The following is a 14,772-nucleotide window of genomic DNA, read 5'->3' as shown; positions in this document are numbered from 1 at the left end:
TCGAACATCCACTCTCATTGTAGATGTGGAAATGACTTCCAGGATTATGGAGCTGGTTAGTGTCAGATTGAACTAACCTTTGTAGTGCCACTTGGCCTCTTAATGAGAGGTTATGAGGTGACAGAGTTAGCCATCTGTGTCAACTGACAGTGTGTTGCCTGGAGTCCAGGTCCAGCTCTCCTACTTACGGTATGACCTTAACAAGGTGCTTAAGCACTTTGTCACTCTTCTCAACTGACGAATCAGTGTAGTGCAGTTGTTGTGAGGAGAAAATGCAAAATCACCTGTGCAAATGTCGAAACAAGCTCCTGGCTGTTGGTGAGAGCTGAGTACAAGCTACTGGTATCCTCCTTATTGTTGTTCTCTTCTCTCTTGGCCATTTTGCTCTTACTAGCAATTTTGTCAAACTTTTTAAAAAGAAAAGTAGAAGTGACACCTTATAAAAATAAAACTTGTGAATTCTTTATAGATTCAATTGGCCACACTTAATATATGATAATGAGCTGATGTTATAAACAAAAGGGATTCATAGTTTAGCTCTAAGGCAATGCCTCTATTGAGGGGTCAACTATATATATGTATATATATATTTAAGAAAAAACATTTTCTTCATTTAAGCATGTTACATTTTTATATTATTTGTAATTTCCTAGAGCCATAGACTTTTAAAACTTAAACTGATACTATGTTCATATGCTCTACTCCCTTGATTTACAAGGAAGGAATTAGGCTAGAGAGATAAGTGACATATTCAAGATTACATGGTTAATGATAGAGCCAGCCAGGCAGCCTATGGCCGTTCTCCTTTAAGTCATAGATAGATATTACAGACCTTCGTGTCTCTCACCTGCCTAGCTGACATCTTACGCTAGTTTGATTCAATATTGAATGGTTGTAATAATGAGAATTTCACTGAACACATTTCATGTAGATAAAAATAGTTAATTGAAATTTTTAGACAGTTTATAAAATATTTCAATATGGTATATTTCCTAAATGATGGGGAGATTAAAAGCTTGAGGCAAAGTTGGGAAGAAGCTAAAAACAGATCAGTGACTAACACCTTTTTCAAAGAGAGGAGTGTGTGTGTATCTGTGTATGTGTCTGTGTGTGTGTGTGAACTATTCTGTAGGTCTGGAGATTCAGAAAATGAACTTTGAGCCAGTATCTTTGAAACCTTTCCTGATTTTTTTCATTTGGTCAAGTGGCTTTGGGAGAATATCAACTTTCCTTTTCCACATTTTGATTGTGTTTAAAATAGTGCATAAAATCGCTTCAAAGAATAGACGTCCTTGAGAGGATAGGAACATCAGATTTTCTAGGCTGGTGAAGTGCGTTCAGCATAGTTGTGTACCTGTCGGTCTGAGATGAGTTGGTCTTCTGGATTTTGTGTCGTCTTTTCTTCAGATACCATTAAAAAGGAGTCAGCGATGATATGTTACTTTAAAAGAAACGAAAGTAAAAATAAGTTCCCGAAAAGAACGAAAGTAATCTCATCTGGTCATTCAAGATGTTTACCACCTAGATGACTGAGGGCTGAAAAATTGCAAGGAGACGGGTATTGTGAGTTTAAAGAGTGTGTGAGTCATTGCTGACTAATTAACAAAGACATGGAAGGCACACTTTAGAAATTTAAGAAATGATTTCAGATTAAATACTGTGATTTTTTTTTTTACTCCAACCTTGCTATATAGTCATAAAATAAAGAAGAAAAACACTTGTAAAATAAACCTGCTTTGAAACCAAAATGCTGTAAAATTAAAAAGCTTCATTTGAGTCATTCATTTGGCTACTTCCTTTAAGATTTTTTGGCACGGCTGTATTGTACTGGAAAGCTGGAGATGGTTTGACTTGAAAAAAATTGGAATGAGCAAGGGAAATTGGAACTGGATATTTGCATTAAATTTCCATGTAGTATGAAAATATATAGCAAATGAAAACATTTCCATTTTGGGGGCCAGCCTGGTGGCATAGTGGTTAAGTTTGTGCACTCTACTTTGGCGGCCTGGGGTTTGCAGGTTTGGATCCTGGGCGCGGACCTAGCACCACTTGTCAAGCTACGCTATGGTGGCATCCCACATAAAATAGAGGAAGATTGGCTCAGATGTTAGCTCAGGGCCAATCCTCCTCACCAAAATAAATAAACTCCATTGTTAAGTATTGTATAAATGACAATATGAAGCATAGTAGAATTATCTTTTTAACATTTATCCAAAAGCATATTTTTAAAGAAAACCATTTTTTCTGGTTTTTAAAATGTTATCGAATTACTCACTGCTGTATTTAAAAGAAACTGGGTGGAAAAGGAGATGTTTCAGTTCCAGCATTGTCTGCAAATAACCAGTTCTATGACCAGAGACTGTTTCTACTCCTGAGTCCCAGTTTCTTCATCTGTAAAATATAACGATTTGGCTAGGTCATCTAAAGATTTTTCTTCTCTGCAAATCTATCATTATTAATAATTTGAGAAGTCAGATCAATATGGACCAAGAGCTTGAAATCTTTACTGAGGATGTTAACGGGAACTGGATTTTGAAGGAAAGATAAAACTTGGTTTTTCAGAAAGAAGACATTCCACTCAGACATAGAGCATGAACAGAGACATTACTGGAAGGGGCATCTTCATATCTTATTGCCTGATTATGATAAAAGCAAAGTCATTTATTCTGTGGGTGGATTGAATCAGGGATTGGCTCAGCAGTTTTGGGACAGCTATTGAAAGACCTTTTCAAGCCACTAGAAGGAACTACACTGAATAGAATTATATGGTAGCTGATGAATATGAAATATCACAGGTCTGCTTCTGCATGGAATTTAACATACTCTACACTTCTGTGCTGTAAGGACTAAGTAATAAGCCGACAGTGGGGCGTAATCCAAGACTCAAGATACATATGATGGCCTGTGCTGAGGGAGCAGTGTTGAATGAGTTCTCCTGGGTCCTGAGAGAGTGAGATGTGGGAAGGAGCAGCTGACATGATGGGCTGGTTGGGAACTGGAAGGTCCCAAAGACTGGAAGGAGGTTGGTTGTGGTTCAAGAAGGGGAATGCCGAATTAGAGATCTTTGTGATTGGAGTTAATAACGCTCAGGCTGGGACCATGTTAATGAGACTTGATATGCAACAGAGACAAATTAGCATACACAATTAAGGAAGAAGGACCGAGGAGGTGTGGAGTCAAAGTGACACGGATGTCCACATTCTAAGGGAGATGATTGCAGAGGGCAGGGGTGAAAAATCTGCCCAGGAGTACGAGAGAGGGGAGGGGAAGAAGTGTGTGTATGTGTGTGTGTGTGGATCACGAGGCTTGTTTCTGAAACCACCTGTGTCATCGTCAGTAACCCGCTGTGAGTATAATCCCTGAGCCTGTCAGGGCCTCTGTTCTCAAAGGCAGAATGAGGATGAAGAGAGTTGAACTGAGCCAGTGCTTCTCAGTGGGGCAGCATCGTCCTCTCAAGGGCATTTTGGAAATTTGTGGAGTGTTTGATGTTGTCTCGTTGTTTGCGGGGTAGGTTCCCATTGTGTTAGATATCCTATGGTTTCAGGACAGTCCTGTCAAACAAAGAATTGTCTGGTATCCTTTGTGACTTTGGAATGACCCAGTTGGCATTCCTGAAGGATACCAAGTGAAAATGTCTCCTCTCTGCTTATCTTAACTCAGATATTTAATTCCACGCACCACCTGTCCCTTTGTTCTCTTGTTTTCTGTATTTCTTATGTGGAATATTTTCTAATCTTTTTTTTATCCAAATCTAAACTCACTTGTTTTAAGTACATATAAGCAGTTGACTACTTCCTTATTGTTTTTAGTGCCCATGCATTAATTCACTTATTAAAAAACATAATATTGTTATTTTCCTTTATTTCTCCTTAATATTAAAATAAAGAGCCTATGTACATACACATATATATCTCGTTAAAATTATGTGGAGATAAATTATCTCAATTTCACTTCAGTGTGGTAAAAGTAGGCATGGTAAAATATGTATTATGTTAAGGGCAAGTCTGTTAAGGTTAAGATCCACTTAACTGGATGATGTCCAAGGTTCCTAACTCTTGATATCTCCAAAATACTGTGGCTCCATGAATGTTGTGATTTGAAAAGGTAGGTTTTCTCTACTGGGGAGAGTTAAAAGCTGACAGTCTCAGGCTGAGAAGTGGGTGGAAACCAGCCCCTTCTTGTGAGTCCAGGAAGGCTGAAGAGGTTAAATCTCTGTGGAAGGGAGGGAGATGATAGGCCTTTGGGGAGAACATGGTTTCTTGGTGATGCAGGCAGATGGAATGAAGGAGAGAAGGGTGTGTTGGGTGGGCAGCCCATAGAGGGGAGCTGTGGGGAAGGGCTCAGTGCAGAGAGGGCATTAAAAAAATAGAAGTTATGACTTCGCATTCTTTTTTTTTAACTGCGTCTGGATGATTTTCCTTTTGATGTAAAGTAGGTGGCGTAAGACATTTTCCAAATAATTTACTCACCAATGTAACCCTTTCTTCTGGAACTTTCTTTTCTTTTTAAATTATGAGCAGGTGCCATCATCCATCGTTAGTGTGAGGGTCCTCTGCCAGAAGGGAGGGAAAAGTTACCTATGATCTGTGGTCTTCCTTGCAATGGGCACGCTCTTGCCTCTTCTGTTGTGAATTGAGGGATTTCTCTATCTTCTACTTGTAAGCTTGAATAATATATTAAAGAATATTTAAAATAGTAAAGCTGCAAGTGGCTGTAGACACCTGACACATGAGAAAGTATGAATGTCATAATGATGAGACATCCTTTAAAACATGGGATTTCTTAGGTTTACTTCCTTTTTTTAAAGTTGGTTTTAGGCTAGAGAAAGTTTGAACTTAATATCCAACATTAACGCTCACTGTGGTTGCAAATGAAATTCTGAGGCAATATTTTGGAGTCGAATTTAAGGGGAATTTTAATAAAAACTGTTCTTGTTTCAGTCTAGAAGAAATTACTATATCTAAGCATAAGTCCATGAGGAGGAAACTTGGACAAAGTATGAGAGGATAAGTAGATAGATGTAAAGTCAAGTGAAAAAAGAGACAATTGTTAATGTAACTTCTACTTAGAATACGTAATGGGGGTTGGGGCTCCAAAATTATGGGGAGATATTGAATGCATTTAGCATAACTTTCATAATATTTGTTCAGTCCAGAAAATTTAATGTTGAAAAACACACATAAAAAGAACAATAAATTGCCTATAAAACCAGTGCCTGGAGATAGTTACGTCAACATTTTGGTACATATTATTTTTTTTTCTATTGCTCTTTAATGTGAAGCACAGTGGATGGAGCCCCGAGCTCATGAATGAGAGGAAGGATAGACCCTGCTGTCTAGGAGCCCACAGCTTGTACTACAGCCGCTCATGTAATTGCTTCATTTCTCTGGACCTGAGGCACTCACAGTCTTGTTTCCTTTTCAAATCACGATCCTCGTTTATTGAGTATCTACTGTGTAGTATTTGGCCCTTTACCTAAATTATTTCCAATCCTCATACCAGCCTTGCAAGGTAGTTGTTGTTATTTCATTTTAAAAGTAAGGAAAGGGGTGTTCAGAGAGGTTGGAGAGTTTGCCCAAGGTTCTGCATGCAGCGAGTGGCAGGAATGTGGGACTCCAAAGCCTGCACTGTCCTCGCCCTGCCAGACTCTCATGACAGGGATCCCATCAGAACTGGGGATCGTTGTCATTCACCATGGTAGGCACTAGGGAAGGTATTGAGGGTGAGAGATGGGATGGGGACTGTGCAGACGTGGCTTTTGGGGCAGGAATGGTGCTTGTGTTGCAGTGGGCTTGGCAGCCAGTTCTGTTGGACCAGAGACAGGTCCTTGAAGAGAGAAGCTGGAGATGGGCCTGAGGCCAGATGGGGAGCAAAGCTGAGCAGAGTTCACAGGGTCTTGAAGGGCCGACTGAAGAGCCTGGGGACCAATGAGCCAGGCTGCTCCTGTACTGACTGCTCATATGGTTTGCCAAGAGATGTAAAAGAGAATCTGGGGAAGATGAGAGCTGTTGGATCTACAAAATGTTTTTATTGGTGAATATTTGGATAAATTGGTAGTTTGGGGACTAGTGTTTGAGGATGCTACATTTATACTGCACATGTGCTCCATCATGTGCTGACAAACTTCTTCAACAAAACAGGTGGTTTTGAAATACTAAATGATGGCTAAAAACAGTGGGTTGACGTCATGTCCTAGCTTGGGAAACACAGTTACCTCCCTCTCTAGAAAAAAGCTATTTGAATGAGGGAAAATGAAGATAAGCAAGACCACAGAAGCCTGATGTATGATAATTCCAAAAGGATAGAAGGTAGCGCTAGGTACCTCTAAATATCTGTGGTATGTGTAGGATGTAAACTTGCTCAAATTCCCAAGAGGCGTTTGAAGTACAGAGGGACTAGAGAGATAGGAACTGTTCTCAGCCTCTTTCCTCATTTTCTGTTTTTACTTCTTTTTGATAGACGTGCATGTCCTTCCTTCCCCTTGGTGAAAAGGATGCCGCTGATGCTTCCTTCTCTTGCTTTTCCATTGTTCCATTGTCTCTCCACCCCTGTCTCCCTTCTTGTTTTTCAACTCTCTTGCACACGCATATTTTAGAATGCCTGGTAACCTTCCTTCTCTTGGCCAAGAGCCCAGACAAACATTAGCAGCCTTCTGCCCTTGGCCAGGAGCCTGCTGGGACTCACTGAGGTTCTTGTCAGTTTCTTTTTGCCCTTCACGAATGTATTGCCTTCTGCTTGGCAGGTTCTGACCTGAGGATTGTAGCCAGTACTGTGCTGGATACTCTAGATCCCAATAAATGTTTCCTGAATGAGTTCATTACTCATTGGGAGAAGAGAACTCTTTCACGGGAGGACTTCTTCTTTAAGTATGTGTGGATCCAAATATATACATATTGTTTCTGTTGACCTGGCTGATGCCTGATTCAATATTGTAGTCTTCTAATTGTTTTACATTTATAAGTGCTCTGTGCAGAAAACGTTTTTATTAAAGACATAGGAAACTTTTTGGCTTATGGACCAAATAGAGCTTGTAGTTCAATTCTATCTATCCTTGAACAGTATAGAGATGTCACAGTTCTGAAAATGTCGCCATGACTTTTGAAAACATTGAGCAATAGTGCCCACAAGATGGAGATATTATTCCATGGGAAAAAAAAAAAACCTGCCTGTTTTTTCTTGGTATAATGGGGGCAATGTGAGACTCCCCACTTTTTAGAGTAGGAGAATAGTGGTTTTTTTTTAAATCTGAAAATAAGGTACAAAATTGATTTTATAAGATGAATATTATCATTTGTAAATGAAATATTTTGGGAAATTTATTGACGCTGATTACTTTCCCCATATTATATGGGAGTTTGAATCTATTTTTTTTTAACAAAGAATTATTTGTAGATGAATTAGATATTTGACCCTCAATATAAAAACTATACTTCATCCCAGATTTAAAGGAGGCGGGTATTAAGTGTTGGCAAAGAACAAAAAATAGGCTTCTAACAGGTACAGGAGAGAAGGATGGTGTTTCCTGTCAACAAGGAGTTATAACCTTCTGGGTAGGTTGAGATATACACACATGAAATGATTAGTGAACCAGGCAGGGTTATTTATAACCATATGTGCATTAGTTTTTAATCTCTACCCTGTGTATTCCCAGAGGATTTGTGTCTGTTTGTATATGAGTATGTGTAGTCAGAGTGTAAATCAGTTTATAATGAGGTGCCTTGTAAGAGAATTAGTGGGGGAAGGGAGGAAGCAGGTACTGGAGTCAGGTCACAAAGCTTCCCAGAGAAGGGAGCCTCCAGGATGGGGTTGAACTGCGTGGAGGGGGCCGGGGCATTCTTGGTGAGGGAAGTAGTGTGAGCAAACCAGTAGATGCTCCAAAGGATATATATATTGTCATAGTGGTGTGGTTGGACACCTGTCATTCTTTTGGCTGCCCAGCATCTCAGCTTCCATTCCAGTTTTGGGGATTAGTTACTTTGTGAGCATTGCTGGGAGGTAGAGCTCTCTTCTCACTTGAAAAATAGGACAATATCCGTGTTGCAGGCACTGGTGGTGTGAGCTGCATTGTCTATGGGTTCACAGCGTCCCAGACCCACTCCATGGCATGATTTGGGGCATTATTCCTGGCTGCTGGACATTCTGGGCGCCACCCAGTAAGCTTTTTTCTTTTTTTTTAAGATTTTATTTTTCCTTTTTCTCCCAAAGACCCCCGGTACATAGTTGTGTATTTTCAGTTGTGGGTCTTTCTAGCCATGGCATGTGGGATGCTGCCTCAGCATGGCTTGATGAGTGGTGCCATGTCCACGCCCAGGACTCGAACTGGCAAAACCCTGGGCCGCCGAAGCAGAGCGCATGAACTTAACCACTCTGCCACGGGGCCAGCCCCTCAGTAAGCTTTTAATAAAATTCCCTTTAGCTTGATCAGAGTTGATGTCTGTAATTTGCAATCAAAAGCCCTGATAGAAATTGATACATGTCACTGGGCTCTTTCCTCAGTGCCAAGAAAGTTCCATGTGTCTTATGGACATAAGCTCATTCAAATCTCACCACAACTCTGAAAGGAGGTAATGGTGTTGGTGTCCAATTCACAGGTGAAAAAAATGAGATGCAGAGAGGCTAAGTGACTTGACCAAGGTCATACAGGCAACAAGCAGAGAGCTGGGATGTGATCCAGGCTTCTCTGACATGGAGACTGTCATCTTAACCTCGGCTCTGCCGCCTACCCTCCAAGGAGAGCAGATCATAAACATGAACTACCTGTATGTACTTTGGAGTACTTTGTTACAAAGGGATCTTTCTCAAGACACAGTTGAGGAAGGATTTGGCTCTCTTACTTGAGTATCAACATAGGATTTGACAGATGTAGACTGTCATTGGTTAGAACAAGGAATTAAAGGTGAGGTCTGCTTTGCTTTGATATGTTTGGTGCTGATGTAAAGGCAGACGGTAGATCCTGAAGACCACACACGTTTAGAGGAGGGAAGGGTGGGAGGGAAGAGGTGGGCAGGAAGGCAGCTCATCACAATGACTCTCAGTTCTGCTGGTCACATCATGAAATTTTTACAACTCCTGGGTGTTTTGTCTGGAACCATTTATACCCAGCTATCTGCCTGGCTAAACCTCCTCCAACCCTCTCTTCATTCAGGTTTCTGCTCAAATGTCTTATCAGAGAGGTCCTCTCTTCCCATGGCTAATAATCCCGCCTCCCCTCGCCCATCCTCTTAACCCACTGAATTGATTTTCATAACTCTCGTCACTATAAATATTTCTGCTTCTTTTCTGTCTCCTGACCACAAGAATGCCAGCTTCCGGAGATCAGGGACTTTGTTTTGTTCACTGCTGGATCCCCAGCACTGAGAAGCTACCTGATACGTAGTACATGCTCCATAAATCATTTTGAGTAAATGAATTAATGTGGGGAGACTGAGGCTCCAAGGGTTTTAGATAAGTTGTCTACTATGTCACGGAAAATGTTGGAACCATGTATCAAATTCTAGTCTATGTGATTCCTAAAATCCTTTGTGTTCCCCTCTTCCCTAATGTCCCTCTGTCCGGGAAAATTCCTGTATTGGTACGAGATTAGAGTAAGAGATACTTTATAGGATTTTTTAGTTGGAAAAAAATCCTTAAGTAGCCAGTTGAACTTTACTGTTTTACAAATGAGGAAAGAACCATGATCCATTGAGGTTAAGTGACTAGATCAAACTAATACCACTATTTACCCACCGAGGAAGGACTAGAATTAAAATACCCAGTCTCCCACTTCAATCCTCTCCCCCTACACCCTGTGGCATTCACTTTCTTCTTGGTCAAGGGAGTCCTATTTTGATGCAGAATTCCCATATTGGTGGTGGGTTTGAAATAGTGGGCCATGCTATTTTAATGCCATAATTTTAATGCAGTAAAGCAGAGACTACAAACCAGATGGCCTCAGGGACCAGCAGATAGTGTCACACTCAGGTGGGCCTGGTGGGAGTTATGGCAAACTGGAAGCATATCCCCCATTCAAAGGAGCCGGCCCCTCAGCAGCTGATGCCTGCACAGGGAAACAAGTTATAAGAGAAAAATGTGGTAAGCCAATCAAAAAATGTTAAAACGCCCTGCTGGCCAAAGTAAACATTTCTGCCAGCCAGATCTAGATTGCAGGGTCCCAGTTGGTGACTGCTGAAGTCTTCCTATTAACAGATCTTTTCTTTCCAAAGGAGTAAGTTTCGGTAGGTGGGAATCTGCTGGAGAATATGTAAAGTGGTATCACTGTGGCTAATTGTTCTTTAGACTAGTCAAAGGATCGGTGGGTTGGGCTGTCAAAGTTCAAGGTAGGAAAATAAGTATCCATAAAAGAGTATTTATTGCCTGTCTTTATTACCCTGGTGATAAAGTTGAAGAGTAATGTTTTCTCTGTCATAATACCATCTGTCCTAGTGGAAGGTACTTGGTTATGCTATTTACTGACTGAGAATCAGGGACCTTCTTAGAAATTTGGTGTAGCTGTTAACTACCTGTATGTCGCTGGGCGGATCACCCTATTTTTCTGCTCTGCCATATTCGAATTTGAATAATTAAGGACTAGACTTTATGAGGCCTAGGAGACAAGGGGTGGATTTTGTGCAGGACTTGAACTGGCTCTTTAATTTGTCTCTAAAAGAAGAAAAGGCCTGTGTTGTCAGGGAAAGACAGGGATTGGACTGTTTGTATGTATCACGATGTCATTTAGCACGTTGATAATTAGAGTGAATTTGCTGCTGTTCCTCTCCTGACCCCGCTGTGAGGCTCAGACAAGTAGAGAATGATTTGATGTAGTGATCTCTAGAGTAGCTCCAGCTCTGAGACCCATCATATCTTGAATAATACTTTCTGAGAACAGGTTTTGAAACCTTTTATCAGGTAGAGGCTAAGAGCATGGGTTCTGGGGCTACATGGCCTGGGTTGTGTTGTGGCTGTCCTGGACTTGTTGATTTACTTCTCTAAGCCTCAGTTTCCTCATTCTTAGGGTAGGGATAATAGTAGTGACTACTTCATAGTCTTGTTGTTGTGGTCATTGTTCCTGGTGAATTATCAGATGCTCCTTTCATTCTTGTGATGGAGCCACTGTGTGGCATAGATAGTGAAAATTTAATTAACGTTTACACTTGAAATGCAGCATGAGAATTTCCTCCCTTTCCCAGCAGGTTTGAGGCTTTAAAATTTCTTTGTAGGAACTGAGATTTGTTGGGATTAAAAGTTGGCAGGGTTAGTGTGCCTCTTTGTGTTTGAATGGTACCCCTTGACAAAGGTGCAGAGGTAAAGATAAATGAATCTTGTGTGAGACGGATGTGGGCTGTAGGCTTCCTGATGTTAACTAACAAGCTAACTTTTGGATATGTGCCTGAGAAACACGAAGAAGGCTTGCTCAGGTGGATTTGGTATCATTTGAAGGAGACCATCTGATGCAACTTGGCTGTGGAGGGAAGAGTTTCTTACGCAAGAAGATGCTTTAGTGGCTTTCATGTGCTAATGTGAAGGGCATCTGCACTGGAAGAACGAAAACACCTCTCCAGGTCCATATTGGAGCATAGTTTAAGGCAAGAGGATGACAGTGGACAAATTGCACCCACTTCAAAAGGAGAGGGCGGGATTACACTGAGTATTTGTTTCAAGGGGCCGAGAAGTAGGCATCGTGCCCTGTCGGACCCTTCAGACTGGGCTGCCGTCTCCACTCAAAGAGCAGCCTGTCCTGGTCTGCTGCGCTTTCATCTTCTGCCATATTTGTATTCATGTGCACTATTCCCCATATAAAAGCACAGCTTGCTATTCCTGGCTTTGCTTCTGTGACCTGCAGTAAAACCAAGTTTGAAAAACTATTTTAAGGCTTTTACATGGAATGGTAATTATGCACAATGGTTTTTAATCATTTGGCATCCAGCAAGAAGCATTTGAAGGGTCTTATGCCTCAGGGAGCAGCAGTTTGCCTGGGTATTGGGAGGGGTTCTTGGTTGCAAGGCCTCTGCATTCTGGGTGTGTGCGTGGCAACACCAGGCAGTGATGTCAGTGTCACCTGGGAAACACAGGACACAGAAGCCTGCCTGGTGGACTTGAAACCAGCTCTAAACAGCTGTTGGATTCTGAACGCAACTTCAGAAAAGTTGTTCGTGGGTAAGCTGGTGGGATGAGGTGGTTGGGATGGGCTGAGGGTGGGAAATGGAACATTCTTCATGCTATCGTCAGGGAGCATTTGGAGGCAACAAATGAATCTCACTTTACTACCAATTTAAATCATAGGCAGCCACAGCTGGAAATCCCCTTCGAAGAGACTATCTTGTTCTCAAGCCCGCTCAGTATACAGCTGAGGAAACTGGCATGGAGAGGTGAGATGCCCTGTCTGGTGAAGCCAGCCAGCACCCAGGCCTTCTGATCTCCCACGTTCTGGTTACCTCTGCCCCAGCAAGCAGTGGCCTCTAAATTTCCATTTAATTCTGCCTCCCCTCACATCAAGTTTGTTTTTTAGCAAACATGTTTGTTGTTCAGCATCCTTGAATATTCAGGAAATTAATGTGAGTTTATCTTAATCAGAAATAGAAGTTCTTTACAGCTTATGTGGATGTGCCATTGTGGTTCTGTCATTATTGTTAAAGGTTTTGCTTCCTTTTCCTCCTTTTCTTCTTGGTTCAGTTTTTATTTAGTGCACTTAACGAGAGAGAGCCAGTGTTTACCTTTATGCTGGTTCTTTATTTAATTCCAAACATGCAGCCACCACCTCACCATGCAGATGCTTTCATCCTGTTTCAAGTTCTTTTCTGTGAGTAAGCTCTCTTTCACTCCCAGAGTTGTAACTCTCATGTAGATACTGATGACTTCCAAAATTATCCGCCCTCTCGTCGGTACCTTTCATGAGTTCCTGATGAAGATTTTCAAATACTCCCAGCAGTTCTTCTCTGACTTGAATGTGCGTAGGTGTCACCTGGGAATTTTGGTAAAATGCAGATTGAGATTCAGCATTGTCTGGGTGGGGTCTGTGATTCTGTTTTTCTGATGAGCTCGATGCTGGTCCAGGAAACACAGCTTGTACCCAAATGACCATTGATGAAGGCACAGAGGTGGACAAATGAATCTTGTATAAGATGATGTGAGCTGCAGGGATCCTGATGTCACCCAAGGATTGCTAACATATTTCGAACTCATCAGCAGGTCCAAACTGAACTCCTCATGTTCTCTGTCAAACCTCCTCTTTGTTCTGTATTCTATTTCCAAGTTTATGACTGCCGTCTACCCTCCCATCCAAGAACAGACTGTGGAATCATCTTGGCTTTTTCTGTTTCCTTCATCCATTCTATCTAACTGGTCACCAAAGGATTTTTGAGTCTACTTGGGAAAAGCATCTTGAATTTGTCCATTCACCTCTGTTTCTACCAGTCCCTCCGCATTGAGATCCCCATCGGCTCTAGCGATCCCCTAACTCCAGAGCAGCATAGCTCCAGGTTGTCTCAGTATTTATACTTCTGAGGTTACGTTTCTTAAACACTAATTTGGTAGTGACGTTTGCTTGTTAAAAAACCTTCCACTGTTGCGTTCCAAGTGTCTCAGTATGACAGGCAACGTCGTGCACAATTTGGCTCTAGCTCTTTTTCCTCGATGCCTGACACCACCTGTCTTCCCCAAGGCTTCACACCTCCCTGGAAATCAGTGCGGTCTGTCTCCATCAGGCCACTCGCAGTTCCGGAAACTCACTGTACATGCTTCTCTGTCTTCTCTGTGGCTCATATAGTTGCCACTGCCTTGAATGCTTTTCTCATCTGCCTAGCAGAATCCTACTCAGTCTTCCAAATCCAGCTCATACCACTTCTGTGAAGCATTTACCAGGTCTCCTCCCTAAAGCTTGTGACTTCCCTGATCTATGGCTCCCTAGCAGTTACCACTTACAATATTATATTGAAGTTCGTGGGACTTGTCTTTGTTGCCTACCCAGTTCTAGGCCAACTTCTTTGAAGTATATCTGCATCCCATAGTTTAACATGTAGAGTAAGGGAGGTTTTCATTCAATATTTGCTGAGTCAGTGAAAGAACAAATAGCCCATAGACAAACAGGCACTGACTTTTGCAGGTTGACGGTAGGAGGACATTACGTCCTTTGTATGTATTGGCCTATACAAGGAGAACCTGCCTACCTCCTCACTCATACTGCAGCTGCGCTGTCAACCAAGTGGCCAACAGCCCCCTGTGGCAGCTGAGCATTTGAAACGGGGATGGTCCAAACTGAGTGGTAATGCAGTTGCAAGTTACAGGATTTTGAAGACTTAGAGGAATAAAGTAAAGAATCTCATTAATAATTTTTATATTGATTATGGGTTGCAGTGATAATACTTTGGGTATATTGGGCTAAGTATACTATTAAAATTAATTTTACTTGTCTCTTTTTATTGTCTCGTTAATTTTTTACTTGTCTCGTTTTTAAAGTGGCTACTAGAAAATTTTAAATTACTTTTGTGGTTCGTCCTTTATTTTAATTAGATAGCAATTTACTGTCACATTCAAAACAACTCAGGAAGGTTTCCTGCCACCCCCTAAATAGTGCTAAGATTCTGTCAAGCATTTGATGTTTAGGGTTAAGTTTTCAATTATTATGAGTTATTGATTTAAAAATAAAATCATTTATGAGAAGATAGTGCCACTGAACTTAGTTCTTCAAGTTGCAGTGTCTTTTGAGATGATTCTCCCAACTGTTACTGAACTACCAAATAAATCTCAGGAACGTTACTGGATGTCGCCCATACATGGATGTCGGCTGTAAATATAAAA

At 41.4% G+C, this 14,772-nt stretch overlaps 1 protein-coding gene across 8 annotated transcripts in view; it reads left to right on the top strand.

Moving 5' to 3' along the window:
• The window catches only part of ARHGAP18 (Rho GTPase activating protein 18), a 171,741-nt gene that overhangs the window by 85,125 nt on the left and 71,844 nt on the right, over positions 1-14,772 (top strand). The window contains exons 1-2 of one of the 8 annotated variants that reach the window (XM_014734844.3): positions 12,056-12,132; positions 12,259-12,344. The exons of 6 other annotated variants lie outside the window; for them this stretch is intronic. In XM_014734844.3, the coding sequence (XP_014590330.1) occupies positions 12,337-12,344 (8 nt within the window). In that variant the 5' untranslated portion in view covers positions 12,056-12,132; positions 12,259-12,336. Of the gene's footprint in view, positions 1-12,042; positions 12,133-12,258; positions 12,345-14,772 lie in introns of those variants that run through there. One more of the 8 variants, XM_023651056.2, reaches the window with a different exon arrangement.

The sequence above is a fragment of the Equus caballus genome, chromosome 10 (genome assembly GCF_041296265.1).
Source record: "Equus caballus isolate H_3958 breed thoroughbred chromosome 10, TB-T2T, whole genome shotgun sequence".
Lineage (NCBI taxonomy): Eukaryota > Metazoa > Chordata > Mammalia > Perissodactyla > Equidae > Equus > Equus caballus.
The sequence above is the reverse complement of the archived record's forward strand: the minus strand, read 5'-3'. Positions and strand labels throughout refer to the sequence as shown.